Raw genomic sequence first — 25,884 nt, 5'->3', positions numbered from 1 at the left:
TTTGAGTGAACAGGCAAGACATATATTCCCGAGCTGTTATTTTATAGTGGATGCTGTGATCTCTCTAGGATGGATTAAGGCGGATGTAGTTTCATAAATAGAGGTACCTCAGTTTCTGTTTTTTAAGTACAATTTCAATTAATGTATGTGTCATTGTAGTGCTAAATACTTGCTTTTAGTCATATGGTTGGGGATGATAGTGATGTGATTTTCAACTTCTTTCCAACCTCATGTTTTGAGTGATTAGTGATTATGACAGAATCAGATAGGGTCCCGTTTCTGCCTTTGAAGGATTCTTGGTTCAGAAACACTGGCGCAACATCGGGGGACTTTCTTGTTAGTTTTTACACGTGTATGTTTCAGATTTTGACAAGGCTGGATCATATAGTTTGCATCAGATCTCGTAACTCTACAGTGGTGGGATACGATGGGGCAAAAAGTAATGGTGGACAACATTGTTGACTGTTGCCATTTCCAACCTAGAGAAGGACATTAGGATTGCCGATTGGAGCTCAAGAAGTTAAACATTGGATTAGAGGACCAATGTGGAAGGAAGAAGTAAATGGCAGAAGAGAGGCAGAATGCCAACATGGCGGACAAATACCAGCATGATGGAAAACTACTGAAGATATTATAAGAGTGGCATAAAAGTAATGATACGACCTACAGTCTAATCAAGTTAGGTTTTCCTGATATCTTTTAAATGTTTCAAGTATAAGATTCCTTGATGGATTAAAAACAGTCACATCTGAGCTAAGTTTTATTCATGCTTTATTGTTTTAAAGATTTCCAATTTATTAATGGTGACTTGTCGCACACACTGAAAAACATAACACTTTAATTGATACCTCTATAGAATTTAAACCATGGATAAAGTGTCACTAAATGTTGTACGTCAGTTAATAAAAATCTAAACAATTAAGTCGCAAGATCAAGCTCTTGAAATGTGGTTTACTTGCTATTTAGGTAAAATGACAAGCATGATCTCTGTACACTTTGGAGACTCAATATTTAATGGCGGAGGTCAAATTCAAAGACCAAGAAAAAACATTTCACTATATGGAAGTCATTTTTATAATATTAAATGGTATATCTTACAAAGGCATAACAACACAGGACTGTATAGCTTTAATTAACCAACACAGATTTGCTGGCAAGCACTGAAGCCTTCTCAAAGCAAACATGACTTCACTCACTGGTAACTAATTTACAAGCATATACTTATCACATTTTGATATAGACTTTGTACAAGATACGTAAGTGTACATACAATATTGTGGCAAAAGTGATATGCCACTTTGTCCACAGGCATACGCGCACACACGCATTATTATTGTTTGTATCCACTTCACATTGCAACAGAGATTGTCTTCTCATCTTTTTCTAGGTTTTCCCTTTTTCCCCATTTCAACATTTGCAATGATGTACATCAAGCCTTTGTGGTTACTATGTGTGTCCATTTGTAATATTGTTCTTAGGGGTGCTATGTACAGTGTGATTTCATTGTTACCTAAGGATACTATATATATTTGTGTATACTTGGAGGCCCAAGTAGTATGCAAACATTACAACATTTGAGTGCGTGCTCTCCATTTAACATTGGTTTAGTTTCATAAGACAAACAGGTAGAGCAGATAACATTAATACTGACACTGGATCTAATGATGGATGCATCGACAATACAGTCAAGAGCAAAAATACCTTGTGGGAGTCCAAGGAGTTCATGCAAATGATGCCACAGGGTGAGTGTGAAACACATTTGTCTGAAAACTAAGGCATTATTATCTTTTCCTTTGTGTATCTGTTGCTATTTTGAACCGTTTTGAGCAGTGAACTCGCAAAAAGGGAAACGGGCAAAATATAATGAGAGCTCAGTCTTTTGGAGTGGATAGCTCATGATTGCTGACTACAACTGAATATTTGGGGTGATATAAAAAAACAAAAAAATAGCAATTCTTTTTGTTGAGGAAAAAAAAGGACAGACGTACAAAAACAAAATTGAAAACAAAAATTGACCCCCTACATCTAATCAGTTATGCAACTGTTGCATCCTTGACAGCAAATTATGAAGTCAACATGTTAAAGAAACAAATGCTCATATATTGTGTGTATTGTACACAAGTGATAGTATCATTTTTTTTTCCATTATGAACATTTCATGTGACATATTGACAGTGTTTCATTTCATGAAAATTCTCTTCCTCTGTGATATGAGGAAGGGCACAATTAGTTGTGACATCCTTCAAACAATCCAACAACAATAATACATGTTCTTATTCCCACAAATTGTTATGAAAACCCATTATTGTTGACTAATGTCTTGGTTTTGAATGCTGATCTGTAAACATAGATTAAAATGGCTCTTTTACAAGCAATTTCACTCAATCAGTGTGGCGCTCCCAATAATATGTGCTCCTTTTGCTTGAATATATTTATGCAATTTGCAGATTTGTGTTTCCGAGACGAGAGAAAAAGTGATGGAAGAAAGAAAATCAGGTAATCTCAAACAGGGAGCTCATCATCATCAACTCTTGTTTAGAGGGAGACTGATTAAAAATGTTTTTTTTCACTTATTGCATTCATTTTGATAATTACATCAGGTACGATTGGACTGATTCATTTATTTCCCTGTTCATGACATGGGTCGTGTAAGGCGATCATTTTCTGAGTCTGAGTTAAAGCCTCTTTACAAGAATCAGATCCTTGACCCCAGAGGATCTCTCGGCAGCCCGCATGCAAACACGGTTTGCTTTTCACTCGACATAGAATGCCTCAATACATTATAGATGCAGGGCTGCTCCTAATTTGCAATTGTACGGGGAAATGAATCACATGAATCATATACTTGGTGATTTAGACACCTGGCTTGGGTGTTATTGGGAAGCAGACACTTAATGTCGTTGCAATAGATTATACTGCACCCAATCTGTTCCAGCACAAAGTTATGTTGGAACAGTTATCATCATCAGTACAGTTTACACAGATGATTTGGAGTCTTTTGCTCCGTCTCAACTGTCAAGCGTGCTTGTTTTTGTTTTTTTCTGGGTCACTGGTAATGTCTTGGTTGGCATGACTGCAAAAAAAAAAGAAAAAAAACTCAGGGAGGAAAAACGCATTGCATTGTGAACAACTATTATAGCATGAACGGATATTAATAATCACATTAATTGAAACAGATAACGGTAATTAGTAGCTAGCTACTGGGAGTTCGTTATGACACTGGAAGAAAATATTAAGAGCATAGTACGTTGATGTTTTTGAGGGCTTACCACCTCGTCTTTGCTGGTGCAAGTACAGAGCAGAACATTCCCGTTAGCCCACAGAGCAATTCCATAGCCCTCTTAACCACAGTAAGGGAAAATACCAACATTGCATATCAAAGTAATTAGATAAAGAATTTCATAATTGGCTCAATGGTTCGGTTTTGTGTGGCAGATTCTAAGCAACAAAATACTGCATGACCAACAGAAACAAAAGAAAGAAGGGGGGAGGGTTGAGCCTTTCAAGGCAAGATGAAGACATGACTTTTAACAGCACTTTCTTAATGGAGCTGGCAGAGATGCAGCAAACAGCATATGGGGAAAATCTTGGGTGTGTTTGTGTTCATGGGTTTACCAGTCCTTGGTGAAAAGAATGCAAAACAAGATTACCAGTGCTGTCTACCATTGGCCTAGTTACGCTTCTCAAATATGTTTCTTTTTTTTCTTAAATCTTTCCTCAGTCCCTCCCGACTAAAATAGACTTCTGAAACATGTTCAGGCAAGACAAACGAAACATCTTCCACCACCAAATGAGTTTGTGCTGATTATTATACAGAACAATATTTCACTAGATCTTAAATAGAAACACCACCCTAGGCCCCTAATTAGCATTTAGCCCAAATTAGCTTACTCAACACACTCAACATACTGTATTTGCATTTGTTTCTGCGTGAGTAAATGGTCTTTTAGGACACGGTTGCTCTAAGCTGGGCACAAGAAAAAGTATAGTACATTGTCCCACACTATTACAAAGCACATTCCACTATATTCAAAGCAAAAGTCATTGATTTTGTATCCTGTGATTAAACTACTTTGGTTTGCTGTGCATTGTTGTCAGTTTGCCAAACCTGCCGCCACCATACGTCGTGGTGGACTAAGGCATGGGCCAAGAAATGATCACGTAAATTTTAGTTGATCCAGATGGAAGTGCGATTCCTCCACTTTTGTTATCATTGTGATGCATTCGTCCATTTCTCCAAAATTTTAAAATCTTGGTATAAACAACAGTTAGGTTTTGTGGAAGGTTTGGTGATGATCCATATGAGGACTCTTATGCATTGTTGGGGGTCTTTGCGTCTCTCAGGGCCAAATTAACTATTCATGGGTCAGTGACGATAGATGATGAACATTTAATTTGAAATGTTTGAGCCCTCAGACTGACCCCACATTATTTTTTTGATACAACTGTTTCAAAGGCTCATGAGCCTGATGAAATCGATTTTCAAATGTTTCTATTAGGAGTACCTAGCTGGTCACAGTTCCTCAAATGATCAGTACTTCCACACATACGCATGGATACTAATCATGAAGTCATTGAAAAAGGCTGGATGGAATCACATGTACAGGATGCCAGGCTAATGTTTTTGTTTTGTTTTTTTTACAGCTGGTGCTCATGTAGGAAGGAGCTACTGCCACCTCCAGTGGCCGTCTGCTTTGCAGGAGATGAGAAGCTCGCCAGCGGGATGACCTTGACGGTGTCATCTTTTTTACTACAGTGTCTATCCAGGGTGTTGTAGAACTGCGGCCTGTTAAGCCCTTTGTCCAACTCGTCTTTTGTAGGCACGGACCTTCCCAACGTGTGGCGGCCATCCATGGTGCCAAAGCTGCCCAAATTAACCTTGACTCCCCGAGCACAGCTCTGCTGGAAGCCAAAGGAGGGGAGCGTACCGGAGATGGCCGCAGAGGTAGGGGTGGAGGCGGGGCTTCCGCTCGCCGGACTTGGGAACTGGGTCAGGGTTGGTGGCATCCAGCAGGTGTCGGAGTGGCCCAGTATCAGACACTCTTGAGTACAGGTCTCGGATGCTTCAGCCAAAGCTTTCTGGAGGTTCACCTCGATGGCTGAAGATAAAAAAAGAACAACAAAAAACGTGAAACCAACAGGTGAAACCACTCAAAAAAAACTCGTAACGTTGTGATTTACTGAAGTTATGAATTCAAAGACAACTGGAAAAAAGCTTTTGTCTTATCAGAGTTTGACCCGCTAAGTGTCATCCCTTTGACAAATTGAAAGTTAGTAATAAATGTTTCATTTCATCTTATAATGAGGAAAGCATTAGTGGAGCATTTAATTTCCATTGGTATTCCCAGGACATTATCTGTTTACCTACAATATGCAACAAATTCCCTGTAGCTTAATTAGACTGAAAAAAAAAAATAAACTCTTGCTGTTTCTATCACAGATTGCCTTTTCTGGATTAAATATTTAATGAACGTTCACACAAACAATGTTTATTTTAGTTACTGTCAGTGTGACACGCCTCAAAACTCACTTCTCACATTTTAGAATCCCAAGTAAATCTGATCAAAAGGAATTTTTAAAAGTCAACACTTAATTACAATGACCAAGATTCATATATGGACGACATGAAAAAAAAAAAAAAACAACAAACAAAAAAAAAAAAGACTTAACGAGGAGACATATCAGCAAGGCCATAAGCTCCGAAGCAATCTTATCTCATTATCCCTGTGCAGGCATCACATGTGGAATGAGTCTGGTGTGAGGCTTCAGCATTGAGCCTCAGCAATAAAGCCTGTCAAGCCAGATAATTAGAATGTAAAACAGTGTGCACCAAGGCAACGGGTAGCCCGGCAGTGTTCTCTCTCCTCGGCCATGCGAGGTACGGCGGAGTCCACGTTTGAACATCATGTCACTCCTCCAGGCCTCAGCTTCAAGCTGTCACGCAGAAATTATTTAGTATATTTGCATAAGTAAGAATGCTATAAATAATAAAAGGCATTTTTGACCCTGTGATGACTTCTTGCTTTTTTTGCACAAAAAGTTGCACGCATGCACCGTGAAGACGACTGCCGCTAGGTGTATGTTTTTATGACCTTAGATAAAAGCCAATATATATCTTAATATACATGAATCGGTAAAAAGTGAAAATAACACACCTGATTCAAATGATCATTATCAGGCTTCTGAGCTTGCTGATGAGTTGATTATTTGAATCAAGAGTAATGTAAGAGAGCGACATCAAAAAACATGCAGGTATGCAGCGCTCTAGGAATGGGGTTGCCTATCCCCGAATCAGTAAATCCTTTAGGTCATATAAATGGTGTCACCTTTCAGAGGGTCACTAAAATTATTAAGGCAAAAACGGGCCACATGTCAGCATTCTCTGAGCTTCTACTCCATGCCTTTCTTTGTGTCTTAAAGTGGCTCTTAAAGTGGCTCTATGGATTATTTAAAGTTGATGTTTCCTGGTCTTACATGAATGCGGCACGCACACTGCGGTGTCACAGAGAGACCATACTTTGGAACCATGCGCAATGCAAGCGAGAAAATGAGTGGATACAAATACAATTTGTGATTAGTTTCAGTGCATAATAGCGTGGAACCTACAAAACTTGGGCAAATATGTCAACACTGGTTAGTTAGAACATGAAAACATAACTCTTACCAGTCAAGTAGGAAAAACAGGTATGAGCAGAAGGACATTGGACAGAAAGAAGCCACAGGCTAATGTAAATTCTTGTTTTATCGTGATGTCTTTACTGGCGTTTTTTGTGTTTGGTGGGTGAATCCTTGTACATGTCATGAAATCCCCCACACACAAGCACTTCTATTCCGTCACCTTCTTTTAGTCACTATTCGCAAACAAACCATCTATTTCCTTTTTTTCCCCTTTTTATTCACGATTAACAGCACACAAGACATGAACTGAAATCCAAGATGTGATATGAATTACGTTGGCAAAAGTTGTCCTCCTTTGCTTTCCATAGCTAAAAGAAACATGACAGCCCCCATCTGGGTGGCACTCCCCATGTAATATAAATATCGATTGCTAGACCTATGAATATAGCTAAATAAATATGTTGGTTGGATAGAACACATTTACAGCGGGTTTTCAAAATGAATAATGGTCTACATGCCACTTTATTCAGGAAACACTATTCAAATAAAAGTCTCCTTGGACAGGTAACCTCAAAAAAATCAGAGTTCTGTAACTATTCTCAACTTTTTATAGCACTTCAGTCAAAGGTGATGCCTCACATAAACTGCAACTCAAAACTATTTTATGTCTTTATGCAGTTTGAAACTGCGACAGCCTTCGTATTTGGAATGCAGCTCTTCCGCATGACATCGGACTGCACTATTTCCTATTCCGTTGGGACAGTTTGGATGGGCAGGTGGGATCGTGGCGAGTAATGTCATTGGCATCTCAGTCTGCTTTTGTCACTCAAAGGAATAATGCAGCCTGCTTATGATGCTGGCGTCATTTGTATTCAGGGGAAACAGCCATAACCTGCAGAGCCTTCAACACATCTTCCAATGCCCCATATCTTGATGCTGTGACTGTTCACTGCATTTTCTTTCAAGGAAAGTGTGACTAGCAGACAAGTGGAGATCATAGGAAACAATAGGGTGTAATCCAAAGCAAAGCATAGATCAGACCCACTCTCCTCATTTAAGTTGTTTTCAACAAAGTGGATCTCAAACTCTGCCATCCATTTAGCAAACTAAAAGAAGTCAATTAAACATCTAATGCAAGTTCAGCCTCGCAAAGATAAGTGACGATTCAGTTCACAATCTGATTCCAAACAGCCTGAAGGCTAAATTAGTGGCTCAGTCATAATTAGCTACGCTTATTTCAACACACCGATTGCAACGCTTTAACTGGTATCCGACGGAAAACATTTATGTGACACCACACCGCTGCCTCCTTCATCTGGGTAAAGCTCGAACACTAATGTGGTCACCTTCAGCTAACCTTCCATTTGTGTGCTCCACCTAAACACAGGATCTGATTTGAACGTATTGGGTAGTACAACATTTATGTACAAAAAATATTAGCTAAGAAACATTATATCACATTTTCAGTAGACACGCAGTAGTCGGCAAATGCTGCTCAATAATGACAATAAAAAAAAAAGTATTTTATTCAAAAATATACCATAAGGTGGTGGAACAAGAGAAAATGCATTTCCAAGTTTGCGTTCTGATCCACTAACGCGGGATAAAAAGAAACATGTTTTGAAGCTTATTTTCTAATTTCAGGATTTTAAATATTTACAAGGCCTTCATTTGCCGCGTGTAATTCAGTCTTTGCTAAAGGCTGAATAAAACACCCCTCCTGTTGCGTTTATTTTGGCTTCAGGGTGATGTTTGATTTAATGTACCATATTGGTGGTAAACAGTGCAACAACACAGCGCCGTGATATAAGCGCCACCTTACACTACAGACATCTTGCGTGCCTATATGTTTCATGTTGTTCTTCTACTTCTTTGCTTAAAAATAATACATATTTCCAATAGTTTCACACGTACAGCACTATTTAACAGGAGCCTTGATGATATTTACTGACAGAGCTGCTAACAACCTGATGAGCTTCACATTAATGTCTGTACACATATGACTCAGCTCATTATATCGGCGTTCACAAACTCATTATTGTTAATTAAAAGGATAATTGCATGCATCTAGGACATTAGACTCCTGGAACTAGTCAGGAAGGTGAACCTGGCAGCATCTCCACCACTAAATAAAGCAGTCCTCCAAATGCATGATACTGTCGAGTTGTGATGTTACAAATTTTCACATTTCCTCCATCCGAGCATGCAGGAATATGCTCATATTTTGAATGATAATGTTTGGTTTTGATTGTCTCGGGTGTGCTGTATAGGGAAATAAAAGTGTCAAGTTCAATCCCAGGATAACAGTAGCGCCTCCACTGCATGCTGGCAGCACATAAAACTAGCTGTTTTGTTTAACTCGGCCAGTGAAGTTTTGATTCAGAGGCTGTCACCGAGCAGCACGTTCTTTTTTTTTCTTCATAGCAAAAACTTTCAAAAAAAAAAAAAGAAGTCTGTTTCTTAACATATACTGTTCGCTAAAGAGCACAAACACAACTAAGCTAGGGAAAGCAATATGAGCACCTCTCAATGATGGTTATTTCTGGATCAGTCAGATGAGCTGCAATCGAAAACTATTACATTATAACAAGCCAGAAATGTTTTCACTATATATAGAGTATTTTTCCACTCCCACTTGCATGTAATAATCCTTACCATACGAGTGTTAATTTGTGTACTGTAAATTGTATGACAAAGGTAAATATGATGCTGGCCCATAACATCAAACGCCTTTTAGGAATATCACAGCTTGAAACCAAAGAGAAAAATGGAAGTCCTACATTGGTAGTAAAAATACACACATGCAAAGGGTTTTTTTTATATTTTCCTTCAGGGCACAATCACTTTTGTCAGGAAAAATCTGAAAGAAAAAACTGTAACTGAAGAATATATTTTGGAGAAGATAATGTGTTGACATCCAATCACCAATGAAGAAAGCTCTCTCACATGCATTCACTCAAGTTGACTACTGAGACTAATATATATCTTTTCTAGTTTCATCTCTACTACAAACACCTTCACGATGCGATATAATGGAATACAACGGCAAAAAAACAAACAAACAAAAAAAAACATTAAAACTTAATGATAGACATTGACAAAAGAGACACGAGAAGAAAGAGAGACATGAGGGCCGCGTACATAATTATATCACCAGCAGTTTTCAACAGATCATTCTCTACTCTATGTCTTGGGGGCACCTCATGACGGTTTCTGTTGCCAGACCAGCCACACGCAGAATGCCGTGTACTTTCCAACACCGAAATTTCTCCATGCAAGCCTCTCATTGTGTCACATTTAAAAGGATTGTGAGGAGCTACTTTGTTTGGCAGTGAATTAACATGGCTGTGTTCATACCCACAAAGACGCAAACTGTCCTCTTTCTTAAACGCTGATTTGTGCACACCCGCATAATTAAGCGAACCTCACAGTGTGATGCGAGTCACGAGTCACAAAGATAGAACCTTCATGGCGTCTTGGAAATTCAACTCCCCTCTGTAAATTAGGCTTAAAAAGCTATTGGGTTTTATTTGCCTTTATCAACAGTACAGTATAATCCCGTGTGATGGCAATGAGAGCTGTCATGTTTACTGGTGACAAGGGCATGAAAGGTGAAGTAAATAATACATTGCAGGAATGGAAAAAAAATGTAAAGCTCTTCAGCAGGCTAAAGATCAGTGATGGGCACAGAGGTCACCGGTGTCATGTTGATGGATGCCATGGATCTTTAAGACAGACATTTTGTCTAAGCCTGTAGAAAACGTATTTACATTATGTGCATTTAAAAGGAAAAAAAATGTATTCAACCTCCATTTAGCCTCATATTCTGCTTTGACTCGGTTTTAAATGTTGCTGATTAGCCACAAACAATAGTGTAGAGCATTTCAATAGTGGAAAGATAACTTTTTGTTTTATTCTTTGGAAATACACACAAAATACAAAGTAATATGTAGGAAATGGCAGTACTTGTGTCTTTGGTTCAAATAAACAGAGGCTTATCTAATAAATAGCCTTTCTCAAAGGAGACAATGTGATGCAGATAAGAGGGAAGTGAGGTCATCCATATATACTCTAGACTAATTACTTCAGATGCATTTACTGAGACGCCGCTGACAACAGCGAGTCTCTGAGCCACATACGTATTTATCAGCGCTTGCGGGACCTTCACACTTCCCCTCCTGTAATCCATCTGCACTTGTCCACTCTCCGGCTTCTTCTCTCGCTCCTTTTTTTTTTTTTTTTAAACTTCCAGCAGTTTGACCCATTGTAACCAAAAGTAATTGCAGGCAGAAAACAACATCTAATGATTACTTTATCTGTGGGTCTCAGCAAGAGTGAAAAGTCACAATAGACAGGTACTTTGGACAAAAGGAGAAGTCCTTTTTTTGCTCCTGACACACAATTTCAGACAACAAAGAATATTATTGACTTGGCCAAGATTAGAACACAGAAACAAATAATGAAGCACCAGAAGAGGACAAAGCGCACAAAGGGAGGAAAGAACAACCCAGGCAAAACACACGCTGCTTCTTTCTTTTTGTTGTCATTGATTAAAAGTAAGGTGTGAGTTGCGTTGTCCTTTTGTCCACTGTGTTTATGAAACAATGTACACAAGTGACTTCATGTAAATTTCCTCTATTCCAATATGCTGTCAATGGGGGAAAAAACAACACCTTGGCATCAGTTCTTTCCAGATAAAATGTTTAAAAAAATGTATTACCACATCTGATCTAAAAATTAGATAACCAAACATTGTGACATTTTTTTTAATGTGACCTCTTCAGTTTCAATAACTTCTTTGTTTGACCATTTTTAACAAGAATGAGAATATAATCTCAATTAAGAAAGACTCAACATGGGTGCTTCCTAAACAAACTATGTTTTTGCTTCATATATATATATATATATATATATATATATATATATATATATATATATATACACACACATACAGTGATGTGGGCACTGGCGTAAAGCTATCAAGCCCTAGGCAGCTTTTTCTTTTTTTTTTTTTAATCATTTATTTTTTGTCAGATTTTCTACTCTTGACTTTGCTCGTGTGACATTGCTTGATTGCACCTCCTTCATTATGTATCTGAACTATTATTTGGTAACCTCCATGCCCCTCCTTTAACCATCCACCCAACCATGAAAAAGGTGCTGCTGTCGTTATCAGCACAATCAGGGCTGGCCAAATACACAGCATGGGCCTGGTAGATGAAAGGTGCAAACACCATAACAATCTGCAATCAGCGCTCATCACCACAATGATACACAGCGGAGGTGGGGGAGGCAAAGGGTTTCTGAGGCAGGTACAAACTGAATACGTGCAAACACACACAAACCCCACACTTTTATACGTATTTTAAAGGCTAACATAAGGACATTCATCCGTTCGTGTTGCTTATGTATTGAGTACAGGGGGTGAACACTGCATATATAGTGCAGGTGGGCTCGCACTGACAAGATAGTAATACATAAATGAATACGCTATGCACAGGTTGAAAGAACTGTGAATATGTTGTACCTCAAAATTCATTGCAGATGGATGACTATTTAAAAGTGCCTACGTTACCACCCATCCGTAATGCAAAATTTTAAATTAAACGTGAATAAGAATGAAAAATGTTATTCAATGTCCAAAAATCAGTTTCAATAACGAGCAAACAAAAACAAAATTACACATTTTGGAACTAGAACCTTGTTCAGTCAGATCTATCAGATTTGAATGAGGCACTCAACAACACTTCGGCATACACTGTAGCACTGAGCAGTGAAAAGTACCGGTAATTGCAAATAGTAGAAATGCAACGAATTGACGGCCACCGCAAGTTTTCGACACAAATTGCATTTTCATTTATGGGCTGAAAAACAGTGAAAACGGATGTTGTGATGACGCAAAACCAGAAAGCCTCTGCCTGAATTTCACACAAGCACACAGAGAAAAGGAGAGGGGTGTTGCTTGATAGGCATCTACTGTATTATTTTCGGTCAATCAAGAAAAGAGCACTGCCAAGGTTCCACTTCTTCCAGAGACCTACCGAAGAAGACAAAAAAAAACATCACGTCACACGCCAACAGAAAGTTCTGGATGCTTTAAAAGTGTTCACCGGGCTACAATCAACAATACACTTCCCTTAAAAAATGTATTAAATCGCTGATGAAGGGTGCGACAGCATGATGATATGGCACAGGTTTCCAACATTGACGCTAGCTGTTAAAGTGGTGCATTCAAATGCAGAAGGACCTTCCAATCTTAGACACGATAAAGTCTGTCAATTATGTTAATAGATTCAAATAATTAATAATACATATTATTAAAAACGTTAATAATACAAAATTTGGGCTTCCTATCAATCTATTAAAGCTGACATAGATGAAGAAGAATGGTTGGTATGTTAGTAAATCAAAGTAAGACTAGTCATGTTCATTTCCATACATCCCTATTGTATAACAACACATTTGTTCTGAATTTCAGCATACGGTATTGCAAATAAATCTTTAATAGCAATCTTATCATTGATTTTATACCAAACTACTACACACACCATTTAACCAAATTTGATTCAAGCAAACCCTCATTTTTTTGTTCAAACCTGTTGCATCCCAGGCGACAACAGCAACAAAAGAGCTTGAATAACTGAAACTCTTGCACACACAATGGAATACATAAGACGAACTGTACAAGGCAGACCTGCATCCCGTGTCATGTCACAAGCAAATTCATTGCACCGACCTATTGCCCCCAATTATTATGGAAAACAAGAATGAATCAAATTAACATTGAAGAGCTCTCCAGGCCCCGTCTAGCCAGTGGACTCAGTGGCAGCCAGCGGAGAGAGGGTAATAAACAAGGTGCCACTGCATATGCTATATATCTTGCAGTCATTGATGATTAGCTCTGTTTTCCTTTAGCCATACATTACTGTTATTGCCTTCACGGCGAGACAGATAGGAAGTGGATACAAAAGCATCCTCAAGCCCATCTTTCAACAAACTGGCAGGCTGCAAACCACTCAGCACTGGGGGTTGAATGTTCTCAGCGGACGGCGGAGAGCATAATTTGCCGCAGGTTTTACCTTTTTTCTTTCACACTTATTTGTGTTTGGTGCGCTAATGTACAATATGTGCATTTTACACCAGGGGTAACGAAACAAAAATGATGGAAAATCCTTTGTATTTATGAAAAATGTTTTTTTTAAAAAGGCCTTTTAGAGACAGACAGGTTTTAGTAAATCATCCATTCACATTGGCATATTCGAAAGCAAGATAAAAGTCATATACAAGTAATATATCAGTGCCAAACAAAAGCAGACACAAGCAGGCGCATTCAATAAATCACAGCTTTACTTCTCCGCCTTGATAGGGACTGTCACAATCCTCCACCCAAAACAGCAGTTGGTAAAAGTTCAGATATATGCCCATGACTCCACTGGGGGTAACACTGACAGATCAGCGCACTCAGAATTCATATAGATACTCAGTGGAATGTGTTAATGTCGCTGTCACCACACAATTCATTTGGGCTGAGTAAAAGTGCAAACATTGTCAAGTGACATTGAAAACAAAAGGAGCAGCATAAAGGGTTAGGTGACAAGAATAAGTAAAACAAAGCCAAAAGGGTTCTACCCATCTAAACAGATTGTGCTGCTGTTACATCAAAAAATTTAACCCACAAAAATGAAAATTGAGATATTGATACAATCTAATCCAACATATACAACTTGTACGGCATATATTAAAAGATTCTTTGTCTTTGACGTCATTCTTTGTCATATTGTTGTCATATGTTGTCAAATGTGAAAATGTTGCCGTTTATATACCTATGCAAACTGCTATTTTGCCATCAAAAATGTACGTTCATTCTTTTTGTTTATGTTTTATAGAAGAAAAGAACAGTTGAAATGTTTCAGATGCCACTAAAACAAAAAAACATTTGCGTAAAAGTCACTGTTTTGTTGAAAAAACTTGGTTTCACAAAAACACCATATTCTCCTTTGTTGTCCAAAAAGGCTTGGTTGCCACTCAAAAGACCCCCTTTCACACAGTGACTACTAAAGAACAAAATGCAGTAGAATCATCTTTTTTCTGAGTAAGGAATGGAATCCAAGCTTTCATCTGATACCCCCCATGTTTACATAGGCATAGCATAAACAATTTTGTTGGTCATGAAAGATGAGTGAAAGTGCTCAAATTAAGATGGCACACTAGGTGTTGCCTTGGTTTGCAATTTTGGATAACGCTTGGCACTGTAAGAGTTACTTATTGAAAATGTTGTGATTAATTACTTAAAAAATATGAATCGATTGACAGCATGATTACAAACGCATTCACAAATCCTTTGGCTGAACAGATATTAGATTCAAACAAAGGCGTGTCAAAAGTAGGAAAATAAAACCCAAACGATGAGCTCAAAGTGCAAATAGAGAAAATGGGTTCACTGATTATTTTCAGTGTGTGATGATGAAGAAAGAGCCCCAGTGGCTGAGACCGTCCTCACAGGAGAAGTTAGCGAAAATAGCGATGCAACATTCCATCGCAGACTGTAGGCGACCCATTGACCTGAATGTCTCTACTGCTGTTTTGCCTCAAGCGTTAACTATCTCTATTAACACGCCTTTGACGTCTTTGATTTTGTCTGCCTGTCGGGCCCTGAGGAAGCTTGTTCCTCCCGAGGCGCCATTCTCTTTATGTCAGCTGTTTAGCACTCTGCCGGCATGACAAACACCCACAGAGGCTTGCCGGTTGTCATTCTTGCTTTCGGTATCAATCCAAATAAAATAAAATGAGGAATATCATGTTGAAACCGCAATGACATAAACAAAAACACACCACCTAACCTGGCCTGTTGTTTGTGGCATTGTGGGAGACGGGGGGGAAAATAAAAATTCCACCAGGATTCCGAGGCTCATCACCGCAGCCAGAGATATACTATAGCCAATTTCATCCCGAGGTTGATTCCCACCTTCTGTGTTTGTATGCGTTTGAGTCAGAAGGAAACAGGCTGCCGCTCTGTGTAATTCGGTGCGTGGGGGCACCGGTACCCATTTCTATGATAATTTCCTACTCACTATAAGCAAAGACAGCAAGACTGATACAATTCATTTCCTCTTTATTCACTGGTGTGGAAATGTTGGGTCTGGCGGAAGTTACTTGTGAAGTCTTTCGGGGTCACGGGCTGCTGGGAGGAGAAAGTACAGGGGTGGATGATTTTGGATGCCATGCATCCGTAATTTGTGGTTTTTCTCTAAGACAACAGACCTATTTTGTATGAGCGCCTGCATCAATGGCAATTGCTCCTGATATCTTCAAAAGCAGAAAGGCGCGATCAACTAAGGGGTGTGTCTCCCGTAACCTCTGATTTTCAAGGTGTCACTTCCAGTCAATCACTGTGACATCCAATTCTCCGCATCTGATGGCCCGCCACCCATCGGATTTTTCTTTTCTCATCTATCTTCTATTAGTCATCATTTCTAACTATCTGGTAGCTTGGTTCAATTTTAATTAAATCTCCTCTACCCCCACAGTGACCTCTGTGGGAGAGAGTTGGGCTGGGGGGTGTCACTGTCAAGCCCAACAGGTATGCATGCTATTTAATAGAATAGCTTGTTAACTTGTTTTATTTCTGACTTTAGTTGGCCACCCACTGAGGTTTTGGCTGTCGATTCAGAAGTGCGCTCAGCGTGTTTGCGCATGACACTTTTATGCGATAATTGAAAGGGTCCCGACTGTACCTTTAGGGCATATGTGACTGCTTCGATATACTCTGGGGATGTGGTGGAGGGCGCAATTTACAGCCATGCATAGATTATCTCACTGTCTAGTGTAGGCAATTGATCTTAAATGTGCAGCATTTGGAATGGTAAGGAATAGTATCGAATGACATGGAATAAACTTGAATGAAGTGAATATGTGGTATGGTTTGAATCAGTAAATATATCTTTGGCGTCGGGGCAAAACCCTCGTATCTACAAAATCAATACTTTTCAGGAGACACCAAAACCAACAACTTGTTCAAACATCAACATTTTTATTACAAATAATAGAAAATGATTTACAGCACTTTAGATTGGGCAAATATTGTGAAAATAAGTACGTATCATATGCATGGAATGACTACTAGTATACATTAGAAAAACATGAAACCACTGAAATGACATTTTTGCAACGATTCCAGTGATATGTGGAAACTGGAGGAAAATAAAAAACATTTTAACATGGTAAAGTTATTATATAAGTATAATAATAATCGGTGAATAGCAAGCAAGCAATATAGCAAGCATAGCAAGAAGTGAATAATGAAGAAATGTAGAGTGAATATGTGCTAATATGGAATTTTTTGTGAGTAAAACTTGTGAATGCTTGTACGTATGACATTTTGCTAAAATGACCAAGCAATCTGAATGAACTGAATGTTTAAACTTTGTAGAGGTACAAAGTTACATATTATTGGAATGAATATTGAACAACATAAAATACAGCACATTTTATTTTTTTAGCACTTTCACAAAATCTAGAGATGTATCAAAGCGCTTAAGGATGCATTTAAAAAATGAGGTATAATTAAGTCAAAAAGAGTCATTTCACCACATTATTCTTCTAGATATATGACAATATTTCAAAGATAGATAGACTACTGCAAAAAATGTAGAACACGTAAGACAAGCATATCTTGTGGACAAAAATAACAAAAATAAAATCTTGATAGTTGGCTTTTTGTATTGCTTAGTAGTTGAATTGCACTCTTGCTGCAATAAATAACGGAGGACAGCATGTAAGTAAGGGAAACAATTATCTGATATTGACAGCTAGCGCAATCAAAAGATCCCCTGCCAGACTCAACGAGGTGCCAATCAGCCGTTTGTCTCTGTCTCATCTTGCTGTTGCCACCGCTGCCTTTCATTTCACAGAGATTTTTCCTTGGTGGATCACCAGTCGATAGCTCAGAGCTCATGCTTAATGCTGAGTGATGACAATGGCCAAGCCTTCCTATACAATCCTACCTCCACAATTCCTCAGCATGTTCTCCAACCTCCCATCAAGTGAGAAAAAAGCTGCCTGACTACAAACATCGGCAAAATAAGCAGAAGTGGGCATTTTACTTTTTTTTTGCTGGTCCATCATTTACTGTCGCATCAGTAAGTGGTCATGGGGCTGTTGTCTTTGGAAGTTTACCCAAATTGTATTGTTGATCCTTCAGTCAAATGTTACAGCACTTCTGTCAACTGTTCTGTCACTTAATCTGTTATTGTTTAAACTGTTTTCATCATTCGGCAGTCTGTCGGCCATACGTTGGTCTGTTGGGGACAGACCTTCACTCACTTCAAGGTGAGCCATATGCTTTTGTTTTTTTCATGTTTTTTTTTTCTCCACAAACCCTAAAATAGTTTTTCTCATTATAAATTATGGCTTATCCTTATGTGTCAACGTTTTTGCTATGAACCAACATGAAAACATTCTTAATCAGTTGTAGTTCTGAAGCAGCTCAGTTTTACTTATGTTTATTTTTATTTATTCTTAAACTTTTATTGAGACACGAAAAAAGTGCTGAGTTTTGTACCTGACATTTATCAAGGATACAATTTTAATGAAACAAAAATGTGGGATTATATTCAAGAAAATGTTCAAGTATTTTATTATTTAAAGTCATTACGCAAAAATGCATCTCCACAGTATTTTTTCTGGTTCTTATTCTTTTTTTGTGGAGTATTATCCTCAATCAAAACAGAACCAAAAAAAAAAGCTCACTCGTCCTTCAAGTACAAACGTCATTCCTTTTAGAAATATCCTCATGTAAATGAACATGAAACAAGACAATGAGTTGTACAATCGAGACTTTCTAACCCCAAAATGTCAAGCAGGAGGAAGAGCACAGCAATTTTGCATAGGTGTGATATTGAAGTGCCATTCCGAGAAAGAAACTCAAATTATTTTCTCATCATTCCTACTTGTCTTTGCCTGCCGAGTAGCACTTGTTATTCTCCCTCATTGCCTCTGCTTGCAAGGTTGCTCGGTGCATCGCAGGGTGAGCATTCTTGAACGTTCCATTTTATACGTTCAGATATTTGGCAGCACCTAAGAAATCTATTGAAAGTTTATTTACAGCAAAAAAAAAAAAAAAAGATCATGGAGAGGTATAAAGTCCAGCAAAAAGATTTGTTTTTATTTATTTATTTTTTTTTTTACATCACCTGCTGGTGCTCTAGCGCAGGATTTACTATTTGTTTCATTACCACTCCTCATCTACAATTCACCTTTTATTTATAGTCCTCTTGGGGAGGCAACATATTGAAGTCAGACATTAGGAAGGCAGGGTGTTAATCATTCGCCGTTCTAATTTGCTAATATGCAAGCATGTGGCCTCGGTCTTTACTATTCATAATTCATTATGGAAATATAATCAGACATCATTCCTCACCTTAAAAGACAACACTGCACTGTTGAAAAACACCCCTCGCCGCTATATTAAATGGGCGTCCTTCAAACAAACCGCCTTGTGTGCCTGAAAGTGTTTGAGAGTGCGCTCCGAGCTCTGAGTCTGCGAGGGCCGTTTTCAGGGCTTCTTTCATTTCACTTTCTCTTTGATTCAACCACATACTGTATTTTAAGAGCAAGGTGGGACAATTACCTCTAAAGTGGTTAACATTCCCCAGAAGCTGGGTCTTTAGCTAAAATATTATTCATTGTCATTTCTTTAAATAAGCTGGCAGAATTTTTTCAGGGTCATGTTGAGCAGAAAGGGATAAGTACGCAAAGACACACTACAGAGGGAAAATAAATATGAGTAAACAGCTCGCCTTAGACGTATTTGTATCCAACCGCTAACAAAAATCGAAAGACTGACGAATGAATAGCAATGATACTCTACGTGACACCTAACTTCTTTTCGAATTCACGTTAAGTCCACACTTCACAGAGCAAACAACAGAAACGTAAACTCTCTTGGCGCATGAAGACAGGGTATTAATTTTCCAACTTGGAAACTGTAGACTGAAATTACCTGTGAAGTGGATAATTCTCACATGTATTTTTCGCCTTCCTTGTGTCAACTTCTTTGCAGGGATGTCTGCGCGGACGTGATAAGTCTCTTATTCTCAGCAAGGAGTAATTTGCAAAAAAAAAAAAAAAGCAGAGAGCTTCACACGCTATCCACATTGTTAATTAAATATTTCTGCCTTTGATGTTTTTCACAGGTTTTAATGGGGAATAACACAATTAAATTGGATGATGCCTCCCCTTCGTGAGAATATAACAATCCGTGATGGTCTGTCAATTACTGAAGTTAAAACACTTAAAATAGGTGAAGTCAAATAAACTGCATGGCTTTTCACAGAAAAGGAATCTAGTTTTAATTTAGAGCTATAACTACATTTTTTAATGGCCTTATTAAATATTTACACACTGATGCAGGATAAACAGGAATGGGCACATAGTCAAGCATCTTTTTTAAAATAATTGTTATAATAGTTGCTGACTCAGTCGGTCAACTGTGGTGAATTAACTCTTAAATCGATGATTCTGGTCATTGGAGTTTAAATGGTATATGAAAGTGAAAAGATGCCATTATTGAGGAAGAAGTTGAAATTGATTATTTTGTGGGGAAAAACGTCATACTAAAGGGCAATAAGACGCACATGCATTATTTACTGTTAATCTAAAATAATAAAAAATAAAAAAAATGATGGTGATGATTCATTTTATCATCATCGATTCATTTTTCGAGTAATAATCTCAATCAAACTTCAATCAATGACAGCCACTGAAAAGGTCAAGCAATAAAGCGGAAATCCAATTCAAGGAGGAAGGAAGATTTTTATGCATAATTAATTTAGTCTGTGTAACTTTGCAAAGCTCAACAATGTTTAGTTTCTTTAGCAGTAAGTAGTAGCATCCTTGGCTGCAAATGCACAAATCAGCCCACTTACACTTTACATTTCAAGACTAAGCCATAGAATCAAGAGAAGCATAAATACTGTAGAGTATATTTCCAAGCAGGGTCAACCTAAAACCTCAGCTGTGTTAATGGCAGGCTGATTATCCGGTTAGTATTTTTATTCCAACACTTAATTGCTTCCAGGCTTTAGTCTTTAAAAAAGGCAATTATGATGTGGGCCAAACAGCACACCTCACCTTAATGCTCCGATGCATTTCTTATTAATTCATGAAGGCAGATGAGAGAGAATTGTGAAAAATTACAGGACACGCTTTATGCCAGCCATAAAGCTTCTATCGCTGTGCAAAATGAGGAAAAATGTATTACATGATCCATAAATGTAGACATTGGTCGCACATTTCAGTTACTTAACACAATAAGATGTGTAGGCTGTTAATGAAGAGATGTTAAATGATGTGAACGTTCTTGATGAATGCAATGCGCTTAGATGGTTTCCCATCACTTTCCAGAAAGGGGCCAAAAGCCACCCTCAATGCTTTGTTCATTTAGACCTTGAAGCTCAGTGATGCTTAAAGCTTTGCCACTTGATGGGCTGCGATTCAGGTCAGGTGTGCCTGCATAAGGCTCCCAGGTGCAGTACATTAACAGAGTAGGTACCACTATGGGAGAAGAAGACACAAAGCCCCACTATCAAAAAAATGCGCTACTGCTTTCTTTTTAGTGCCCTCTTGACAGAATGTGATTATTTTTCCCTCCCGGTCCCTCTTGAGCAACCAAGCGCCGGCGAGAGAAAAAGAAGAAACAAATAATTGAGCGAATTACTTGCCTCTCTCATTAGCGCACATGCACTAAGTAGCATGGGCAACATCTTAAATTTGTCAGCCTCACACTAACAAAGAAGTTCAATAGCATTTAATTAGTGACATGCAAGAGCTGCAGTTGTAGTCAGTCTGTTGAAGCTATTTCATGAGCAGCCTGCTTCAGTGATTCACTCACAATTGGACACTCAAACACCACTTTGACAGCATGGCCCTACAGACTGGACCAAGATTCACGATTTGTGACAGCTTCAACAAGCCAGGATATGAACAACCATCCTGAAGCCATTACACAAGTGCAAACAGTTGCAGCGCAAGCTCTGTACTGAGCCGACTTGCTCGTTGAGGCACCATAGCAGAAGGGACCTCCCGCTATATTGCGCAACACTCGAAGTGGTTGGATAATCTTAATGATGGAGGCAGCAGGTATAGCGCAGATTGGACACTTGGCTGCCTCCGCTTGCCACTTTTGAATCAATCTGGACACATTTCTGATTGTTCACTCTTTCCAGTAGGCCTCAAACATTCAAGACATCAATGATATTTTTGGTCCGTAAACGGATGGCTTTAAAGGCCTCTGCCAATGTCTCTTGCTGTAACTAGAACTGCCCGTTTGGCGTGAATTTTTAGCGGCGCTGTGATCTGCACGGCCGTGAATGGAGCAAGATTAGACGTACTCGGAGAATACCGTCAGGCGACTGCAATTAGATACTAAATCATTCTGTTTTCTGTTTGATTCCCGGAGTATTGCCTTGTTCAGTCATAATAGGATTGGAGTTGTCCTATTGTGATGAAAGCCTATTTTGAAACCGGGTGAATGTACATAACCTGATGAGAACCGTTTTGTTTCTACGAGACAAAAGACAAGCTTCTCTTTTTGGAATACCTCAGGAGCCAGAGAGACGGGATTTGAATAGAAGTCAGGAAAATGGTCAGGAGAGCTGCTTTGAGCTGAGTCAAAATTCCAGGTTGATTTATTTTGAATGACCGTATAATTGAACCGAGAAAATCTTTATTCATCCCCAAATCCATGAAGTAATGTTGCTGTATGTGATCTGGATCCTACCTGCAGTTTTAGGTTGCTATTCATAATTGTAGGGCATGCTTTTTTCCGTCATGGCAAAAACTGTTAACTTCAAACGATATTTGAAACAAGGAATGACGATCTCTGGGTTTAGATGAGGATTTACAATGTAGTCCTTTACACACACAAAACAGTTCAGTCACAAAGAACCCAATTATGAGTTTTGTACAAATAATGACAATTCTTGAGGTTGCGTTTAGAAAATTACCCTTTTTATCAGGTTGTATTAAGAATCATATCAGAGCTGCTATAGTGCTAGCTTGGGATCAGTTTTCATGCATTGACATTTCTATGATGGACTGAGGAGTTGCGATGGCAGCCGTGATCTAGTACTCCCCCTTCCTCAGCAAATGTTTATTGACACACTTCCTTAAAAATCTCATCTTCCATCAGAAATTCTTGATGAATTAAAATAATCTGAGTGAGAACTCAGATATTCAACAATTTCTGATAAATTATTCAGTATATATGATACAAGTCCCCCAAACTCACTGATTATATTATCACCTTCTAGTCTAAATGCCTTCATAGTAATGCATGAGTTACTTACACGTGTTCCCGCTCCTGTTGTACACTTTGGGTTTGAGTGATGTCAGGAGTGGCATGTTTGCATGTCAGCCCGCTCGCTGGCCTTGCTTAGCATTCAGCAGATGGAACCATGGGATGGAGGTTATCAGCCAACCATTCCCCTCTGGACCGTAATTCCTTGTCAACAATGTGCTATGGACCCTAAAGGCCCGCCATCTGCTTACTTCCTTCTTCTTCCAAAGGTGAGAAATTTCAAAGCACCACCTGGTTGATATTTTAGCCACGCGTGAATCTAGCCTCCATTGCCCAGGTACATATAAATAGAATATTTACACGCAGTGAAAACCCCTGAAGAAATAAAATGTAAATAATGTAATGCCTATAGAAAAGCAAAATTACAATGAATACACATATAGACATGAGACCATGTGTTTTGTTTTATTACATTGTTTGATCACCAAAGGTTCTTACTGAATAAAGCATTTATCTTAACAATACATTTGTGGAATTGCTAAATGATGAATAATAGGCACAAGATGATGTAATATCACAAGGCTTCTCTATTAATTGAAATTCTTAAAATGGTTAGAAGGCCTTCTGTGGCGCAAAATTTTCACCTGAACATTTGCAACCGCAGTCAACATTGGTAGCAAGTGAAATGAGGCAATTAGAAGCACGGTCATGCATGCTGCCCAAGACTCAGCCATTCATGTCTCGCTCTTCACCTTTTTTTTTTAGAACGGTACCTCACACAATTGAAAAGCTTTGCAAGCGTGCCTGGTTCCTCACAGATCATCGACATATTAACTTGATGGTTTTGACAAGCAGCCATTTGTAATCATTGGGCCCCGAGTCAGTTGTCAAGTCAATGTGACTGGGTGTTGGTGGTAAGTGGCCAGTGGGCTTATTTGCCAGCAAGATGCTGGATTTTGTAGTATACATTTTAAAACATCCCTATATATCAGGGGTGTGCCCAAAAAAAACCCAAAACAAAACAAATAAACAAAAAAACAATCAAGTATAATCAGAATCGAGATTCTCATTTACTACGATTTAAATTGGTATAATATGTCCCTAAATCAACAAGCATGAAATGAATTTGATCCGCTCCCTGTCGCTTCTGTACTGGAGCCCATCTCATTCATCTTTGGCATTGGGTGAAGTAAACCCTGAACTGATTGCTAGCCAATCGCCTAGCACCCAAAGACTAGCAAACATTCACACTAACAAACACACCTAAGGACACAATTTAGATTGTCCAATATAGCTGCCATTTTACTTTTTGGAATGTAGGAGGAAACCAGACCAACCCATAGAAGAAAGCCTGAAGCAGAAGCGGACCTACAACCACCAGAATACAATCGTCATGTCACTATATATAGAGCACTATATATACTATAAATAGAGCCAACTAAAATGCATGCAAAAATGGTGACTTAACCAGTCTCACCTATTGCTTTACACTCAAATATTGACCTCTCAAAGTGCCAAGCTTTAGACAGAGAGAGAGAGCTTTAGACATGAGCTTCCACACACAATCCCCACACCAATATCAAATAAAGAAGTTCAAGGTTCACCTGCCTTTTCACACCTGACCTTCGCCAGCATCTCTTGGAGGAGGGCCCGGGGAAGTCTCGTGCTGATGAATAAAACCTGCCCGAGCCAAGGAAATCCACAGGATTTCTGGCCATCTTGTCCGCCGTGTGTAAAGACAGTAATCTCACTATACAGCATCATCAATCAATATATATGTGACACGGGCACAGCGGGTAGCAGCTGATGTAGCCGACACAACACATTCAAAGTTTGCCATGCGAGCACAAGTTCATCATGGAAAAAAAGAGGAGCCAATTCATCATGAGGGAGAACTTCAAGAGGGAGACTCCACGTGGGCACGCGGAGTCCTCAGGAGGCATATTCTCATTCCACTTAATCACTCGTTCCCCTGATGCATGGTGGTGTGGTGAACTACGGTAGGTTGTCATAGGATGAGATCCAAGTTTGCTAAGTATAGTGCGCCGAGCACAAAGCAGATGTGAACGGAAGTCATCCTCTGGGCATGCAGAGAAATGCTACATATTAAATGGGGCGGCAAACTTTTCCCCCTCCTTTTCAAATTGAGCATTATGTATGCATGTGGGGATGGTTGTTAAAACCCCTTGTCTGCTGCCAGGCTTCACCTCCTTCCCCTGAAGCTCACAGAGGGAAATGTAAGCTGTTTACAAATACACTATGACAGGTTGGATACTGTTAACTTAAGTTGTCATGTCAGAACCTGTCAGTGACATTCACAAAGAGGCAAAAAATTAAACACAAATAAATAAATATATCAAGTGCTTCGAGGGGAAAAAGGTAGTACTAGTTGAGTAAAAATAGCACCTTAACGAGCCCGCAAATAAAAGATCCAGGACTGTTTTCTTTCCTACAGAGATAATCATATATCAATATACATTTCTTATGTTACATGATACCTGGAGTTTGCAAGTGTAGAACTTCCTCATATTATCAGATAAAAATGTCATCAATGTATGTTAGTGCCTCCAAACAATTCAACATTTGAACTAATTCATTGTACATTTACCCAAAATGACTGAATATCATTTTTCAACAACTACTTTCTACAAGACTTGAAAAAGCCAATCACTTACTGGTAAGTACAATCTTGGAATTAATGTAATATTTTGTTGCAAATACTGACATGACAACTTTCCAAGATCCTTTACTATAATTATGATCTTGTAAAAAAGAATTGCTGACTAAAACTATCATATTAGACATCGTTGCAGCAACTTTTTCTTATGGTCTTCTCATATTAAAAAAAAGGCTCAAAACTTTACATTAGCACTGCACTTCAGCAACATTTTTTTGTCTTGGCTTTGCAGTGTGCATGGATTTGTTTCCAACTTTAAAAATAAAACTATTTTACTATCTATTTTTGTCTG

The 25,884-nt window shown here is 38.7% G+C and overlaps 1 protein-coding gene across 1 annotated transcript in view; it reads right to left on the bottom strand.

The window, feature by feature from the left end:
• Positions 1 to 990: 990 nt before the first annotated feature.
• The window catches only part of pcdh11 (protocadherin 11), a 136,190-nt gene continuing 111,296 nt past the window's right edge, over positions 991 to 25,884 (bottom strand). Inside the window, exon 7 of the mRNA XM_088431008.1 lies at positions 991 to 5,099. Within this exon, the coding sequence (XP_088287134.1) occupies positions 4,639 to 5,099 (461 nt within the window). The 3' untranslated portion in view covers positions 991 to 4,638. The remainder of the gene's footprint in view (positions 5,100 to 25,884) is intronic.

Source organism: Hippichthys cyanospilos, chromosome 13 (genome assembly GCF_059441005.1).
Source record: "Hippichthys cyanospilos isolate Australia breed blue-spotted pipefish chromosome 13, RoL_Hcya_1.0, whole genome shotgun sequence".
NCBI lineage: Eukaryota > Metazoa > Chordata > Actinopteri > Syngnathiformes > Syngnathidae > Hippichthys > Hippichthys cyanospilos.
This window is presented reverse-complemented; position numbering and strand designations above follow the sequence as displayed.